Raw genomic sequence first — 19,546 nt, 5'->3', positions numbered from 1 at the left:
GCGTGTTTAGATATGCTTATATTCTTTTCCAGACACTAGAGTTCCTCTCTGCAGCTGAGACACACAGAGAAATGTTGTACATCTGGAGAGCTAAATTGACACATTGTAGACAATATGATGTCATTAAAACAGAATCCATGAGCTATATTTTATATTTTCTTTAGAAAATGTAACATCCTTAGGAAATTGGACTCTGTATAACTTGACATAGTATTAGATACTCCATGCATTCCAATTAGAAACAAGGGTCTATCAGAGGACTTGCTGCATAATAGTTGTCAAATAGAAATTTATTTAATGAATCAACAAAAACGATCACATAAAAAATGCAACTAAAATAAAGCAATATTTATTGATTGATTTACGAACATGACCATAATAAAAAAAACAAAAGTAGGAACCAAATGACTGGCTTAAGTTAGTAAAACAATACGTTCCTGGGGTAGACACTCCGTCTAGACAACACAACTCTTACAGCGCTGAAGACCATTCTCGTTGCAAGCAGTGCACTTCAGGGCTTTGAATGAGTCTGTAAAGCAGTTTCGAAACACTGACATCTTGCTCCCATGGCACACGGAGCATGGCAGAAAGCCAAAGCCGCCACAGGAGGGACACTCGTGTGGATGCTGCACTCTCTGTATAGGGGATGAGAAAGGGCAAAGAAGATTGTTAGCGGGAACAACTCAATTAGCCTCCATGTGGTCTGTGTGCTGTGGATGGTCATATAACAAAACTGGCATAAGATCATTATGAATTTAAAACTATTCACCTGAAAATTATTTAGCTACATGCCATGCAACCTATATTAGACCCAGGGAGAAAACTCACTAAAGTTTTCTCTTTGTCTTACTGATTGTTATTAGTAGCATACACTCGGTTTTCAAAACCATGCACATTTAAGGCAAAAAAAAAAAAAGGAGGGGGCATATGCTTCAAGAAATCCATCATATAAGATACATACTTGAGATCAAAAAGCTCTGGATTTTTTTTTTAATTTAGAAAAAGTAATGTAACCATCTCTTAGTTTTCTGAACAGTTCTTTGTCTTTGTAGCATAGTATCACTAATGGTATGTCTAGAAAATTTTGAAAACTAAAATCTGAAGTGTGGAAGAACCATTAAGAACTGATGGTACATCTTCCTATGGCATCTGTAAAGAATGCTTTAATTTCTAAAGCACTTTCAAATGCACAATCTTAGCACCACACCCTTCACAGCTACAGGCACTATGTTGTGTAAAACAGTTAATTCGGATATTATTATCTTCCTTATACATTTAAGTAAAAGAGCACAGAAATCTGAAGATATCTATTCTAGTCCATAAAACTTTCCACAATGCCCTTGTACCCTCAAGTGAAAAATAAGATAAAGTACCTAATAGTACAAGAAAAAAAAATAACTAAAGTAGCTATGCAAGCATGTTGCAAATGCTAGCTCTAAAAATCTTTCATGCACATTTATATTTGTTTTGTTGAGCATGTAGCTTTTGCTGGATTTCAGAGTTGCCTCAATAACTGATGCAGAATGGTGAAGACATTAGAAGTTGTTTTAGAAAATGCAAAAGGAAAACTGTTAATATTATAAAGGTGAATTATAAAGATAGCTTATAAAGATAGGATTTTGCAGTGATGTGTGAAGGCCCAGTTTTGTAAAGAAAATAATTCAATTAGAAAGGGGATACACAGAGATGAACATTTAATATATTTACACATATATACTGCTTTCCTCTGAAGTCTTGAAAAATAAAAACTGAAAAGGAACCTATTGGGCATGATCCACTTTTTATCCCAGGACACACACTATGTAACACTTGTCCCAAGAAACAACTATAATTCTCTCATACTAGTGCCTTCTGAAATATACTTTGGAAAACAAACATTAAGCACATGATTGCTTTAAAATTTATATATCTCCAGATCACTTTTCAGGTAAGCATTCTCCATATTTATAGCAAAATTCACTAACAATTACATTTTGGCTTATAGGAAGATTGCAAAATCCATGTAATATCTCATTTTTAGTGGAACACAGTTACTTTGATGAAAAGCAACAGTTGCTAGAATGAATAACACTGGAAGGAACTTTATCAAAGTTGGAAAGATTTTAAACTATTCCAAAAAATTCAATTTTGTGTGTTGTAGTGCTGTTACTTTAGATAGAGGTAGATGGTTTTATTTTGGGGGTTATTCCTTTGAAGCTCTAGCTTGTCTAAGCACAATCTCATGAGAATGAAACAGTAATAGAATTCTTATCAAGTTTTAGAAAGTTATATATTATATAGCTTAGCACTGACTAGAGCTATACTAGGAATTAGATGAAACATATATATATATATATATATATATATATATAATTACTAATACAGCAACAGCACAAAGGTAGGTAGAACAGATGCTGGCAGAAACCTTGGACAAACGACTTGCAGAGCTTCCAAGTTCAGGAATTCAGTCATCAGTGCTGGACTGTAAATTAATCTGGGTTCCAAGTAAAATAGCACTGCCAAATTTTTCAAATGAAAATATGGGATACTCAGTTAAATTTGAATTTCAGATAGACCACATTAATTTTTTGCATAAACCTTTGCCAATTGTTTCGTGGGACTTACTTAAACCAAAATGTGATTTGAAAATTATCTGAGGCTTGGGGACTAGAGAGATACAGCAAGCAGGGTGGTTGCCTTGAACAAAGCAAGCTTAGGTTCAATCCCCGGCATCCTAGATGGTCTTCTGAGATCTACTAAGAGTGATTCTTGAGTGCACAGCCAGGAGTAAGCACTGCTCCCTGGTGGTGTGCCACCCACCCAATTCTTTGAGACTCAGTAGGAACATGGTTCCGCTGAGGTGATTCTCAGCCAAACAACTATCAAGGCCAACTAGCAAGGCTCGAGGCAATGTTGACCATTTGGTTTGGGGGAATCAAACCTGGATTGGATACATGTAAGGTTTATGCCTTTATTACTTTTCTATTTTGCCTGTCCATGCATTCTATATTTCATATGACTACCCTTAGAGAAGAGTTGCTGATAGAAAAGAGGAGAGATGTGTATCTTAGAGGAGCAGTTATTTACCAAGAAATATAAAATAGTTCTGTATCTTAACAACCAATACAAACATGTTTTAGTATTTCAGCAGCCAATTCAGCTGAATTTTTGCTCTGACCTAAGACATCTCTGAATGTACATATTAGTAAATGTCAGGTAAATTTCCCATAAGATGTACATTCAATACCAAGCAAAGAACAACAGATATTAGATAGTCTAAGATCTTAAATCTTAGAAGATTGGGCAACTTCTTTAGGCTCACTCATCGGCTATCTCACTCACTCCAGTCTCAAGGACCCTGGTACAGAGATTTCAAAATGGCAGCTCAATAAATTTAAATGTCTTTAAAATTGTGGCCCTATAACATAATTTACAAAGATTGATTTCCAAAATGCCAAAATACCATATTGCATACCTGTTTGATGAACCCTCTTTTTCTTAATAGTTAACTCAGAAGTAGGAACAAATAAATTTTCTGAAGTAAAATGAACAAAACATATAAATAGCAAAAGCTACATTGACAGTTTAAGGTTATTTCAAACAGACCAAAGTTATCCTAAAATAATGTCTTCAGGGTCTCTACAGTATATTAGTATTTGTCTTTTATGAAAAGAGTTGTTGAGAGGATTCAGTGAGTTACTCTATAGTTAGTGAACAGAACTTTGTCCACACTTCTTTTTTCAATAAAAGAGATAATTTATTAGTCTTTATTTAATTAATAGATTCTTGTTTAAAGTTTCTGTATTACCTTCTACATTGCTAATGGCTTCATACAATGTAACAATGTTCGGTAAAACTTGTAAGCATTTCATTTAAATGCTTCCTCTAGCCTTAGTTTTCTGGATTAAAAGGAGCGTGACTGTATTTCACTCTAAGAAGGGAAGAGAAGACATACTTCATCTCACATGCCAATTCTAATGTTTTGGGATCCAGTGCTGGAGAGATTTTGAGGTTGCTTGCATTCTTAAGGAAAATGAGCTGTTTCAACTATAAACTCCTGAGAGGAAAAGCGTAGTGTACATCGCATGTCAAGTATATGCCCAATACCCCCATCTACTGGATGTAACATGCTTCCACTTTGCAGATGATGAAATAAACACCGACTGGTTTAAAAAAATATTCAGCTAACAGTGAAAATAGAACCTGGAGAACTCTCTTCAAGAGTAACACAAAGTCTTTTCAAAAGTAGTTTTCTGCGTTCTTTACATCCATTTTCCCCAAGTATTATGTTACGTGCAATCTCCAAATATAACCTAATTCAAAAGTTAAATGCTACAGCTAAAACAGCATGGAGGGTGAGTTTTTGTGCTACCCCTGTCACATTCCCACTCCTGTAGGCCTGAAAAATCCCATTCCTGATACATCAAGTATAAACTAATTTAGTTGTTCTTCCAAGAAAAATAATTTAAAAGTAATTCAGTAATTCCTATGCATATCCTTAAAAATAATCACTTTTATTATACTGGAATCCTCTTCCTGGACTACTACGTGCTATGCTTTTAATTCTAACTTTCCTGGTTCCCTACAAAGAGAAAGATTTGCCTTATATTATATGCGCAAAGAATCTCTTGCCCGTGCACCTGACTGAGTTCCCCAGGGCCCCTTCGAAGTGATAGGCTCCAGCTTCCCTCCCTGCCCCGAACAGAGCTCCTGGCAGCCGAAGACCTCCAGAACCTAGCTACAGCCATGCTCAAGGCCCCTCTCCACACGTTCAGACAAGCTTCACACATGAAAGTACTGGCAGAGGAACCCAGGTATGTGTAATCCCATCAACGGCCAACATCCAGAGACTTAAGAGCAAGCTCCCAGAAGCACTATCTTATAACCTACTTCTCCCTCTGGGAGAAACTAGCAAGCTACTGAGAGTTTCCTGCCCACAGGGGAGAGCCTCTCAAGCTTCCCATGGTGTATTCATATGCCAAAGCCAGTAACAAGCTGGGTCTCACTCCTCTGACCCTGAAAGAGCCTCCAATGCAGCATCATTGGGAAGGCCGAGTAGAGAGAGGCTTCTAAAATCTCAGGGATAGGATGCATGAAGAGGCTGCTGAGACCACTCGAGAAATTCGACGATCAACACGATGATGATGATGATGATGATGATGATGATGATGATGATGATGATGATGATGATGATACGTGCTTGTCACTTGAGAAGTCCAACAATTCAGCAGAAATTTTGTCCTTAGAACAAGACTGAAAGGGAGCTAGCAATTCTCCCAAGATTGGAATAATTTCAACGTTCTTAAATGAAAGAAGTAGGAATAACTATAGTGAAGGGTCTCAGAGACACTACAGAAGAGAGGGTGCTTTCCTAGGATATTACCAACCCAGGTTTGATCTCTGGCCATCCTCTAGGGTCCCCTGAGTCTAACAGAAGTGATTGTTTAGTGTAGAGCCTGGGGTAAGTCCTGATCATCATAGGTGTGGTTCCAAAACAAAACAAAATAAAATGCATAGTGATTACTGGGCCTGAGAGATAGTAAAGTGGGTAAGGTGCTTCCCTTGCATACAACCAACAAGGGGTCAAATCCCAGCACTGCACAAGTGCACCCTAAACACCATCAAAAGTGATCTCTGAGAACTAAGCCAAGGCCCGATGCCCGCACAGGAGGGGAAAGGTGTCTCTCTCTCTCTCTCTCTCTCTCTCTCTCTCTCTCTCTCTCTCTCTCTCTCTCTCTCTCTCTCTCTCTCTCTCTCTCTCTCTCTCTCTCCTCTTCCTTCTCTTTCTTGCCAGGGGTGAAGGACGTGGTGACCACCATATTATGAGGACCACAGATGGGATTTACGACTGCAGCAATAGGATGTGAGGGTGCTCTTGGGAAGTTGGGTGGCAACGGCCCCTCCCGCCGCCAAGATGTGATCCTGGGGAAGCACGTGTGTGCGGGCTCTCTGCAGCTGCACGAACGTGACTCCAGACGCCAGCTAAATTTTTTCGGCATGAGCAGCTCCTTCGCAGAATGTCTCCAGACTGAGAACTAAGCCGAGGCCCCATGCCGGCCCAGGAGGGGAAAGGTATTTCTCTCTCTCTAGCCTCTTCCTTGCCGGGAGTGAATGGCATGGTGACCGCCATATTATGTCGACCACTTATGGGGTTTACAAGCTTGCAATGATCCAATATCTGGAAGAAATCTCCCTGGACTTAGTTGCTAACGTACAGAAATCCAAAACCTCATATCTCTTCACAACAGGTCTGACTAGTGGGGTACTCCTAACAATAATAGTGAGGTTTGTGTTGAAATATTGAATGTAACCAAAGTAAATAGAAAGTAAAGTGAAATTTATCAGTTACATGGCAGGGGGCTGCGGGGGGGGGGGGCGGGATGGGAGGTGTACTGTGTGTTTTGGTTTTTTGTTTTGTTTTGTTTTAGTGGCGGGGTATGGGCACTGGTGAAGGGATGGTTGTTTCAGCATTGTATAACTGAGACTTAAGCCTGAAAGCGTTGTAATTTTCCACATGGTGATTCAATAAAATAAAATTCTTAAAAAAAACATGATCTCTGAGCAAAGAGGCAGGGGGAAGTCCTAAGTACCACTAGGCATGGCCCAAACATTAAAAAAAAAAAAGAAAAAGCAATAGAGATTGCTACTAATACCAAAACAGTCTTGAATTTTCAGAGAAGAGGATAGCTATAGAAATTCTGATATTTAAGCAATTAAAAAGCTGAAGTAGGGGCTGAAGCAATAGTGCAGCAGGTAGGGCACGCGGCCGACCCGGGTTCAATTCCACATGGTCCCCTGAGCACCACCAGGGGTAATTCCTGAGTGCAGAGCCAGGAGTGACCCCTGTGCATCGCTGGGTGTGACCCAAAAAGCAAAAAAAAAAAAAAAGCTGAAGTAGTTCTTCAGCACATACAGGATGAGAATAGTACATAAGTTACTACAAAATATCTCTGCTCTGCATAGTGGCCTGTGTAGAGGATAATCTCTTGGGAAGGAACTAAAAAGAGAAAAGAGAAAAATATCATTCTTATATCTGTCACCTATTCTTTTTGAGTGACTTGAAAATGCTCAATCAGGGAGGTACTTTTACCTTCCACAAATATTTATTGGTTCTCTATCTGTCAGGCACTTTGTAAAACATCAGAGATGAGCAATGAAGTAGATATGGCTCTGTTCTGAAAGCACCTCTCAGGTATTTGAATAGATCCATTCAATCAGTCATGCTAATTGAAGCCCAAAGAAACCCACAAGTTTCTAATGCAGAACCAAAGGGATATAGATACTAAGATGGAGTTTATGAATGATTTTCTAATAACGTTCCTTTATAGCACAAACTCAAATTTCAGCAATTTAAAAGTCTTCATATTATCATGTAATATAGAAATTGGATGTTACTGCCAAGATTTTTCGATGTCTTCTTTGAGGACTGAAAATAAATGTATTTCTTATTTTTAACCTCAAGTCATCTAACCCTATTTTAGAAGAGTTTAAAAGTCTTTAAAAATATTCATGAAAAGGGAAGCAATTGTTCTAATCTCTGTAACCATTAACCTCATAATCTAAAATGGCTATGATGCAGACTCATTTAGACAACAATTTCCTAAGAAAGGACAAAAGTCATGATGATTTCTGAAAGATGTGCTCTGTTTTTAACCTATAGTCAACAATTTCATTCACCCAATGCTTATTAACTACTATTGAGTACCTCTAATAATGACATGCTATTAAGAAAATAGACAGAATAATTTCTAATAAAATTTGTAACACTCTTAATTTGTAAAGTCAAGGAGACCACAGAACAAAAATGCAGACTCAAAAGAAACATTTAGCTTAAATTTATGAGCCTGAATGTATGAATCAGATTCTTGTACTCAATATCATTGCTGAAACATATGCTGTCAATACAGAAACAGATGTGTAGATTTCCAAAAGAAGCAAAGCACATGGCCTTACTTCTCAGGTGAAAAGAAGAAACCATGCTACTATAATCTCTGGACACACTATAGCCTTGAAGTTTTGAGGAACATTATTGAAGCCATTATTGCAACTATACTTCTCCAGAAGAGAGAGTAGGACAATTTTTGACAGCTCTAATGCCTTCAACAGCCTGTGCTATTTCTGACTTTCCTCAGCATGTAACTGGGAATCTTTCCTAAGGCCTTCATGAATAATAAATTAGTCAGCCATCTCCAGGAACAATCAGATTTTACAAGAAAAGTGAAGAGAACATGAACACTATTATTGATAATCTCACTAGAAATCACAATAAATGCTCAGATCTTTAAATATGGAAAAGCAAAGCTTGCTTCAGATTTCCTCTGCCCTCTGTTTACTACACATTTCAGGACACCTATGACTTTCTATGTGTATACACCAGCAATAATAACCATCATGTTAATTGGTGCCATACTCAAGACCACTCTCCACACATTCGGATGAGACTCATGCATGAAGGAACTGGCAGAGAAACCCAGGTGTGCGGGACACAGGACCGAGATCTTCAAGGCTCCTTGAATTGGGACTGGGCCTCTTCCACCCAGAGTCCCCACTTTCCAGTAGCTAGGCAGTCAGAAGAGAGTGATGCAGAGAGTCTCTTGCCCACATGCCTGCCTGTCTTCCTCGGGGCCCCCTCAGAGGGGATGGGCTACAACTTCCCTCCCCACCCTGAGCAGAGCTCCCGGCAGCCGAAGACCTCCAGAACCTAGCTACAGCCATGGTTGAGGCCCCTCTCCACACGTTCAGACAGGCCTCAGGCATGAAGGTACAGGCAGAGGAACCCAGGTATGTGTAATCCCATCAACGGTCAACATCCAGAGAGTTAAAAGCAAGCTCCCAGAAGCGATAATTTATAACCTACTTCTCCCTCTGGGAGAAACTAGCAAGCACCTGAGTTTCCTGCCAACATGGGACAGCCTTGCAAGCTTCCCATGCTGTATTCATATGCTAAATCCAGTAACAAGCTGGATCTCACTCCCCTGACCCTTAAAGAGCCCCCAGTGTGACATCCTTGAGAGGGCCAAGGGCAGAATGAAGAGACTTCTAAGATCTCAGGGAAATGACGAATGAGAGGTTACTGAGCCCGCTGAGGAAAACACGATTAACGGGATTTCGTGATTCATGATTCATGAGGCAGTCACACCCAGAAACTGCCCCAATCTCCGTGTAATCCCATCAGTGGCCAACATCCAGAGACTATAAAACCAAGTTCCTGGAAGGAGGGCGGCCCAATGAGGCTGTGCAACAGCTGATAGCCTTGTTCTCCCTCTTGGAGAACCTGGCAAGCTACCTAGAGTTTACTGCTCACACGGAAGAGCCTGGCAAGCTCCTGTATTCATATGCCAAGTACAGTAACAATGATGGGTGTCATTCCCCTGATCCTGAAGAGCCCCTAATGAGGGACCATTGAGTAAAGAGAGGCTACTAAAATATCAGGGCTAAGATGTATGGAGACGTTACTGGACCCGCTTGAGCAAATCGTTGATCAACGGGATGACAGTGATACAGTGACGTTGATTGGTGTGTTTGGGGGAATCCTTAGACATCTCTTTGTTTCTAATTTCTTTTATAAATAAATTTTATCCCAAATGCTGCTTCACTATCCTTTTCACCCCAGCAGCCTCAAAATGTTATTCTCTACTCTTTAGTCAGTTAACTGCTTTAAAAAAAAAAAAAAACACCAAAAAACCTGGGAAAGGCCGGAGAGATACAGTACAGTGGGTAGGGTGTATAATTTGTATGTGGTTGACCCAGATTTTATATTACGCATCCCATATGTTCCCCCAAGTCTTCCAAGAGTGATCCCTGAGTCCCAGGCCAGGAGCAATTACTGAGCACAGCTGGTGTAATCTCAAAATTAAAAAAATTAAATAAAAGATAAAATAAAAGATTGAAAAAGCATTGTTCAGGCCAGAGAGATTTCTTGTTTTGCATGCTGCTAATTTAGGTTCAATTTAGTATAACATATAGACCCCATAGCCCACCAGAAGTGTCCCAGATGATATAATAAATATAAATAAATTAAGAAGTTAATTAAATTAAGAAGTCCCAAGTTAATAAAAGCCCATCAATAACTGATGGAGATTTACCATTGAATCTAAAGAATGCTATTAAATTACTGAAAAAAGTACAAAATCAATGCAAAAAATTAGTTCAAAAAATAGATTAGTTCAAAAAATAGACTACTTGAGCACCAAAAAGATCTGACTAAATACTTGGCTTGATTAATCAATAAAATAAGCAAAACAAAGCTGAAAAAATATTTTTCAGTAGATGATATTTGTGGACTGGAGCAATAGCACAGTGAGTAGGGCATTTGCCTTGCATGCGGGCCACAAGGTTCGATTCCTATGTCCCTCTCGGAGAGCCCGGCAAGCTACAGAGAGTATCCTGCCTGCATGGTAGAGCCTGGCAAGCTACCCATGGCATATCCGATACAACAAAGATAGTAACAACAAGTCTCACAGTGGAGAAGTTATTGGCGCCTGCTTAAGCAAATCGATGAACAATGGGGATGACAGTGCTATAGTGCTAGAGATGATATTTGTAAGTTAGCTCACCTTAAGTAAATGAAAGTGAATGAATGAAAGACATAGAAGTGGAAAATTGAAAGTCTAATGAAAGAAGTGTAAGAAAATTTCTTTGAGACTTTACATGCAATGTTGTTTTATAAATAAAAATTAAATAAAACATAAGAAAAATGATATATTTGTTATCTCAGTGTAATTTTTGTTACATTAAGGATACCATGAAAAAAATTCTTTGAAAAGGAAATGTCAACATGATTGTATCACTGTATCATTGTCATCCTGTTGCTCATCGATTTGCTCGAGCGGGCACCAGTAAAGTCTCCATTTTGAGACTTGTTGTTACTGTTTTTGGCATATAGAATACACCACGGGTAGCTTGCCAGGCTCTGCCATTTGGGCGAGATACTCTCGGTAGCTTGCTGAGCTCTCCTAAAGGGGCGGAGGAATCAAACCTGGGTTGGCTGCATGTAAGGTGAACGCCCTACCACTGTGCTATCGCTCCAGCCCAACATGACTAAAACAAACAAAAATTGATAACTAGAAAAATATATATAGTTAGATATAGAATAAACTTCTTAAAATAATCCTCTCCAAAAAAGTCTATATTACAAGACATTTACTGGACAGAGAATATACAATTTGGGCCATGTTTTTGGCTCAGTGGTAGAATGCTTGCTTTGTGTGTGAGAGGGCTCAGGATCTGACAACACACACACACACACACACACACACACACACACTTATGGAAGAAAGGTGGTAACCCAAGAATAAGCATTTAATAGAGATGCCTAAACTAAGTAATAATCAGAAAAACGCAAATGAAAACAATATATCTTCAGGCCAACTACCCTGTCAAAAATCAGATCATTTTAAATCAGAGAACAATTGCAAAATATGTTGGGATGATAGAAACATAAGCTTTTGCTAGTGAAGATAGTATTGATAGACAAAGCTAATCCAAAAAACAACTTGCATTTCCTGAAGAATGAGGAATGTGCATAAGGTATGACCCAGAAATGTCTGCTCTTAGAAAACACATTCATAGTTGTTTTTTGATATTTTTAAATAAATAATTCTAGAAATTCTGGACCAGAGAAATAGTAAAGTAGTTAAGCATTTGGCTTGTAAGTCGTCCACCCTGGTTAGACTCAACATGTTTCCCTAAACACTATTAAGAGTAGCCACTGAGCACAGAGACCCTAAACATTGCTAGGCATGACACAAAAATTCCCACATTTTAATTATTTTAAGTTAAATTAAAATTTCAGTTTCTCAGCCACATATTTCCAGTACTTAAAAATGATATTAGCTGTGGCTACTAGTTCTAATAATATATAACAATTATAAGTAGAACTATATATGTGATAGAAATATCAGGGATCATAGGGATAGTACAGCAGGTAGGGTGCTTGCTTTGTGCACTGCTGAGTCAGGTTCAACCCCTGCCATTCCATTTGGTTTCCAGAGAACTGCTACAAATGATTCCTGACTGCAGAGCCAGAAGTAACCCCAGAACACTGCCTGGGTGAGACCCCAAAACCAATAAAATATTTTTAAGACACAAAGAAATATAAAAATAAAGATATGGACATTTTCAAATATTAAAGAAAGTTTCTTTAATTTTTTTAATCTATTTTTTTCACATTGATACTATGAAAAAATATGAAGTAGTTTGAGGAATGTATTAAATATTCACATACAATAAATACAATTCTTCAAGTCATAGTGACTAGTGTAAATAATTTGAAAAGTTAGATATATAGTAACATTTATAAAAGTTAAAGATTTGTAAACAGAAAATTATAATATTCATCATATACATCAACAAAGTTAACTTTTTCATCGGAAACCATTCACCAAAATTAATGGTCTTGCATACCAAAATTAATGGTCTAACAGGATTGGCAGGATAGAGTATTAAAAAAATGCACAAACATTTCATAGATGTTTGCACTGAAACTATATATGCTTCTTCTGTTTTTCCTTCTAGGCAAGATCCCAAGAACAATAAAACATGATTCCTAAAACAAAAAAAAAAAACACGTTGAATTTGAGTCAAATGCCCAAATATAAGCAGCACAAAACCATAGACTGGTAAGAATCCAAAAGAAAGAGAGTTATGAGAATTTGGAGGTGAGATATCAGGAATAACTATGGGAAGAAGTGTTGTTACAGATGGTGGGAGGAAATGATGAATTAGAGTAAAGGCTTTCTAAACACAAGATAACTTACACAAAGAAGAGGTAGTGAAAAATCACCCAAAAAGAATGACTTTTTTTTTTAATTGAAGTCAAATGGTTTTTGGCAATTGGAAATGGAGCCAGTGAATGAGACAGAAGGAGCCATATTGCCCAGTTCACCTGACGAAAGTCCTGGTTCATGTTGTTCCAGAATAATTAGGAAGGCATTGGTTCCCTCTCAAAGTGTCCAAGATTGGAAAGGAAAAAACCTACTATCTGGGAACAGGGGATGAAGTACTTGCCTTGAATACAGCTAGCCCTGATTCGATCCCTGCACCATCTACGGTCTCCCTAAAATTGTTAGGAGTCACCCTAAAAATAAACAAAAAAATCCTACAATCTGTCTCTGTACAAAAACAGGGAGATGAACTATTTAGCAGAGAGGTATATTAAGGACATCCTGGTTGCATATTGATTCAAACCATTCTATATTTAAGTAAGCATTTCTCTGGTGATCTCATAATAAGCACAAAATTCAAATGCAACTTTTAGAAATCACTTTTTCTGTAACAGTCAGGAATGATGAACAGGCCCTTTGGAAAAATGAAAAAATTTTGGTGGGCTTCAAGACAATCTGACTCATAACACCAATCTCTACTATAGGGAATTAGGCTCTAATCAGGCTGACTGGATTTCTCACCTAATGAGGTTCTTGAACTACCACTACAGTTACTTTAGCCAAAGAAAACCCTAAGACAGATAATATAACATTAAAACAGCCATTAGAGAGAGAGAACAGCTTGACTTGTATGCTGCTGGCCCAGGTTCAAACCCTGGCATTCAAATCCTGATCCCAAGACACCACTAGGAGTGATTCCTAAGTGAAGAGCCAGGAGTAGCTTCTTGGTATGGCCAGATGTGTCCAAAAACTAAAGAATAATAATACAAGTGCTACATGCTGTTATATTGTATAAGATCATGGGAGGAAAATTTGAATTGGAAAACTCAATGATATCAGAATGTATTTGACATTGTGATTACTAAAATTAAGTTGCTATTAGCACAATTACCTCAATTTTGGTTAAGAGGTCTTGCAGTTCTCCTGATTCATTCATTGACAGAATTTTCTCAGCACCCTATTAACAAGAGAGAGGAGGGAGGGAAAGAAAATCCATTTAGTTAGTATTTGAGAAAACATAATTCCAGACAAGAAAGCTTCATCCACAGAACACTCAGTGCACTTAGTCTCTTCAAATCTAAGAAAACATTACAACCAGAATGCCAAAGTGGGAGAGGACAGGGAGTCTCATTCCTTTCTTGTATTCTCCCACCTAGCAAACCTGACTGCAAGCAGGGAATTGTAGCTGGGAGGTGAGGAGCCCTGGGAAACCCACAGCTGTAAGAGAGGGAAGCTCCAGAGAGGGAAGAGAGTGAAGTTCAAGCACATGCATCTGACTTGTCCAGGAGTCTGCAGCCCAAACACCTGCAGCAGGAAGTGTGGGCAAATGGCTCACCTAGTGTCCTGCTTCAAGCATTCCTGGGCATACACTTTCTATCAGATAATGACAGTAATGAAGATAACAGTCCCCAGCACTGATCAGCGAGCACATTCTGTAAGCTCAACCCCGTCACCATGGAACTTAACAGGTGGGACTATGGAGAGCAGAAACTGAATCGTGGTTAGATTAAATAACGATTTCAAGGTCAGCCAGATAGGAAGAAATGACTTATTTCAGAGTCAAAGTTTTTATGTTTTAGCTTTTCTTTTAAGGGGATATCTGGAGTGGTCCTTCAGAGACCTGGGGCCCCTTGCAGATATTGTTGGCTTGCCATGCAGGTAGTTCACTGTGGGGGGTCTAAGTATGAGTGACTGACTGCTCACCTTTGAACATTTCAAAGGTTCTAGGAGCCTCCAAAACCTCACTCAGGAGAGTTTAGTCCTGTATCTGGTAATGCCTTAACGATCAGGCAGTCTGAGGATGCAGGGGTCTCTTTACGCAGTCAGGCACCTATCTCTCTGGGCCCCATAATCAATGTTTTTAATTTCCAGGATTATACTGTGAAAACAAAAATAGATTTCTTCTAGCAACATCTTTTCCTATTCTTTCCTCTGTTATCTATGTCATTACTCTCCTTTGAGGGGGGGGGGGAAGAACAACTTGAAGTAATAATTACTAATCAATGCAAAAACCAAGTCTTCCTCAATCACATCATTACCCCAGAGCAAAATAGAAAAGGTAGTGAACCAGTTTTGTTAATCAACAAATACTGAAGAATTTCTACACGTTCAAGAAAGAATGAAAAACAGAGGCATTTTAAAAACTAAAAAGTGGAAATTGCTAAGGAGGTTGCAATATACCTTTGTTTTGAACACAGCATTTTCACCCACAATGCAGAGGAATAAATCAATGATGTATGAAGTTGAAAAAGGATGTCAAGAAATCACAGGGGAGAAGCAGGGAAAGATCTGGACGGAGAACAGAGAACTTTCTGAGATGGGTGGGATTTGATCCAGCCCTGGAAGATAGGAGAGATTTCTAAGATATATTAGGCAATTGCTATAGTGAGGCTTTCATTCAGGCTTTCATTTTATTCCCAATTTTTTATATAAATTGCCAACAGAAATATCCATTTGACACATTAAAGAACATGAGGAATTTTAATTAATGCATAGACTTCAGGAACGGATGTTTCCTAGGAGACAGCACACCTAAAATTAAGGGTGAAGGTGACAAAAGTACCAAAATGAATAATTCAATTCTAAAACACCCTAATACTGGCAATATTTTACTTTTGCTACTTTCTATTTCTTTTATGAGTTAGAATTGTGAAATGCCTCTGGGGAATTTGGCCCATGAGCTAAAAATGTATGACTCATTTTTCTTGAATGGAAGAAAATGCTCTCCAGTGATTTCCAACAAAGTGATGTACCAGAGAGACTATCAAGCATATGCTCAACAATCCTTTTCTTATCTTTACGGAGAAGCTCGGTCAGTTGTTTAGAATATGATGCTTAACAAGAAAGGTCTAGGTCATTATTCTTAAATGCATGAAATTTGCTCTGCCTCAGCCAGCTCATCTCGGCACCATTAATCCTTGAAGCAGCCCCCACCCGCACCCCGTTCCAGGGGAAATTCACACTTTGATCCCTTGTATGCCTACAGGAATAAGAATTGATTCCCTCAATAACCCCTCTGGGGTCCCACAGAGGAGGTGGGTTGAATCTCCCTCCCTGCCCCGAGCAGAGCCCGGACAGCCGAAGACCTCCGGAACCTAGCCACAGCAATGCTCAAGGCCACTCTCTAGACTCTTGGACTAACCTTATGCATGAAGGAACCAGCAGAAGAACCCATGTGTGTGGGATCCAGGGCTGAGATCTCCAAGCCTGCTCAGATCGGGACTGGGCCTCTTCCACCCAGATCCCTCATTTTCCAGTAGCTAGGCAGTCATACCCAGAAACTGCCCCGGGATCAATAGCCAACATCCAGAGACTATAAAACCAAGCTCCTGGAAGCAACATCTTATAGCCTAGTTTTTCCTCTCGGAGAACCTGGCAAGCTACCAAGAAATTCCTGCCCGCACAGGAGAGCCTGGCAAGATTGCTGTGACGTAATAATATGCCAAATACAGTAACAATGATGGGTCTCATTCTCCTGACCCTGAAAGAACCTCTAATATGGCACCATTGGGAAGGATGAATAAAGAGAAGCTGCTAAAATCTCAGGGCTAGGACAAATGGAGACATTAGTGGGCCTGCTTGAGCAAATCGATGATCAACGGGGTGATAGTGATAGTGAATAATCCCCCAGATATAGTACACAGGGGGTGTTTTTAATTGCTGAAAAAGGAAGAGTCCTAGAAACTGAGAACCTCTGTCAATCTCTCAACATACCTTCACCAGTAACTCTTGCCTGGCTGTGCCCCAGATGATTTCCTTGGATTAAGTACTCAACTTCCTAAACTGGGAACTGAATAATACCAGTAACCAGCAGTTCTTCCTTCCCAAATGTCATCATTTGTCTTCATTATAGGTTGTACCAAACATTCCTGCCTTTTCCTTTGATAAAATATCCTCCTGATGTTCTAGATTTTTTCCCTATTTCTGGACATATTTAATCCCCTCCTGGGCTGCCCAGAAATTTAAGAGTAATAGAATTCCACTAAAACAGCCAAGGGTGGTTTGAATCTTTCTCAATAAGTTATAGTATCTTTTGATGTGTATTGGACTGGAGCGATAGCACAGCAGGTAGGGCATTTACTTTGCATGTGGCCAATCTGGGTTCAATTCTTCCGCCCCTCTTGGAGAGCCCAACAAGCTACCGAGAGTATCCTGCCCACATGGCAAAGCCTGGCAAGCTACCCGTGGCGTATTTGATGTGCCCAAAACAGTAACAGTCTCACAATGGAGACGTTACTGATGCCCTCTTGAGCAAATCAATAAACAACAGGATGACAGTGCTGCAGTGCTCCTTATTCCCTGAGATATGTCTCACATATGTGACCCTTGTTATACTTAAATTTTCTTCATCCTCTCTATCTTATTCTGAAAAACTCAATTTACATCCTTCAAATGGCAATTGAAAGTTTACCTTCTTAACGAACCGACTTTGATTCTTCCAGGTAAAATTCAGTTGTTCTTTATGCTGTGCTTCCAGACCTTATCTCACCCTCTTAGCAAAGCAATCCCAGTGTTTAGGCAGCATACAGCGTCTCTGGCTTCTTCATAGACCCAACACTTTGTATGGTCCACTAATAAACTCTGAGTAAGGATGCTTTATTCATACCTTCAGTCTTCTCTACAGTAAATACACCAATATATTCCCAGTGTTTTTTTTCTTATATAACTGCTAATTTAAGAGAAGAGAAATAAACATGAATATAAGTCAAACTGCATTTTGGTGGCAGTAACCCTAAGAATTTTATCTGTTTTAGGAAAACAGATGGTGAGGTTGGCATTCAAGGAGCTCAAACTATACCTATCACAATGTCTGCTAAGGGACGTGTCAATAAATGCTTGTTGTGGCTTCTATGTCAACTAGACTTGGAGAGCATTTATATCAAGCCTGGAGAGGGATTACTTGAGTCCAGCTGATGATAAACTGAAAATTTACATGAGAAATCAGCTCTGAATGTTGTCCAGCACATGAACAAATCCCATCAAAACCTTAATTCCTACAACAAACAGTCCTGGAAAATGTTCATAGATGTGTAGCAACATACCACCAGCAGTGTATTTTATAAAACACTGTAAATGCTCACATAGACAATAATTCTAAAGCATATTACTTTCTTATGTACCTGGCAGGAAATGTAAAATGTAAATTACATAAATTTACTTATCTAGTGAAATCATATAACCTAGACATAGACAGAACTTTAGGTGTTAAAAAGTTGCCAACTATAGAGATTTTTATTCTGTTCTTAATTCCTAGTAATTTTTAATGTAGCTGTAAATAATAATTTTTATAAAGGATAATATATATTGTTTTATCTATAAAATAAATTAATTTCAATGTGTTAAATGATATAGCATAGATATATAGATATAGATATACTCATATATGTTCTACTTAAGGTTGGAGGTCAACTCTTTTATTACTTTAAAAATAATAAATTCCTTACAATTTTTAATAAATCACTAGCTTGAGAAGAAAACTAGAAAACAGATTTTAGATAGTTGTGTACTTCATTATAAAGTTCTCTTTGCATAAACTAATTTTTACATTGCTATGGTTTAGCTCACAAAGGTTTTTCTTATTTCTTTTCTTTTCTTTTCTTTCTTTTTTTTCCCTTAATGCCGTCAATGTGCAGGCCTTATTCCTGGCTCTGCACTAAGAAATTACCCCTGGTGGTGTTCAGAGAACCATTTGGGATGCTGGGAATCGAACCCGGGTCAGCCACGTGCAAGGCAAATGCCTTACCTGTTGTGCTATCGCTCCAGCTCCACCAAAGGTTTTTCTTGAGTAGAATTTGAATTAAATCATTATACTTTCACCTACATATTAATAAACATGTATACATTGCCAAGACTATTTTTTCACTGTAAATGTGGCACAATAATTTTATAGTATTCTAATTATTTCATGACATGGTATATATAAACTTAAAACATTTCATGATAATATGGATTCAATAATTATCATCATCATTTATAAATATCTATCTTTCACACAGAATCAATGCATAGCATCGTTTTCACTCCAACCCCATAAAAAAATGGGAAGAAGAAATGAACAGAAGTTTCCTCAAAAAAGAAACACAAATGACCGAGAGGCATATAAAAAAAGATGTTCTACATTGCCAATCATCAGGGAGATGCAAGTCAAAACAACAATGAGATATTATCTCATGCCACAGAGACTAGCTCACATCAAAAAGAACAAGAACAACCAGTGCTGGTGCGGATATGGGGAGAAAGGGACTTTCTTTCATTGTTGGGATTGCGGACTGGTCCAGCATTTTTGGAAAACAATGTGGGCATTCCTTAAAAAACTAGAAATTTGGCTTCCATATGACCCCGCAATACCACTTCTAGGAATATATCTCGAGGGTGCAAAAAAGCACAGTAGAAATGACATCTGCACCTGTATATTCTCTACAGCATTGTTCACAATAGCCAGAATCTGGAAATAAGCTGAGTGTTTTTTTCGTTCAGTGAAACCACTAAGAACAGATGACTGGTTAAAGAAGCTATGGTAAATCTACACAATGGAATACTAAGCAGCTCTTTGGAAAGATGGAGTCATAAAATTTACTTATAATTCCTCTGCCCCTCTCAGAGAGCCCGGCAAGCTACCAAGAGTATGGAGTCCTCACAGCAGAGTCTGGCAAGCTACCCGTGCGTATTGGATATGCCAAAAA

The 19,546-nt window shown here is 38.6% G+C and overlaps 1 protein-coding gene across 1 annotated transcript in view; it reads right to left on the bottom strand.

Annotated features, from left to right (window-relative positions):
* Positions 1 to 455: 455 nt before the first annotated feature.
* GRXCR1 (glutaredoxin and cysteine rich domain containing 1) overlaps positions 456 to 19,546 on the bottom strand; it is a 106,209-nt gene continuing 87,118 nt past the window's right edge. The window contains exons 3-4 of the mRNA XM_004608003.3: positions 13,756 to 13,821; positions 456 to 635 (exon numbers count right to left, since the gene is read on the bottom strand). Of these exons, the coding sequence (XP_004608060.1) occupies positions 456 to 635; positions 13,756 to 13,821 (246 nt within the window). The remainder of the gene's footprint in view (positions 636 to 13,755; positions 13,822 to 19,546) is intronic.

Source organism: Sorex araneus, chromosome 5, assembly GCF_027595985.1.
Source record: "Sorex araneus isolate mSorAra2 chromosome 5, mSorAra2.pri, whole genome shotgun sequence".
In the NCBI taxonomy this organism is placed as follows: domain Eukaryota; kingdom Metazoa; phylum Chordata; class Mammalia; order Eulipotyphla; family Soricidae; genus Sorex; species Sorex araneus.
The sequence above is the reverse complement of the archived record's forward strand: the minus strand, read 5'-3'. Positions and strand labels throughout refer to the sequence as shown.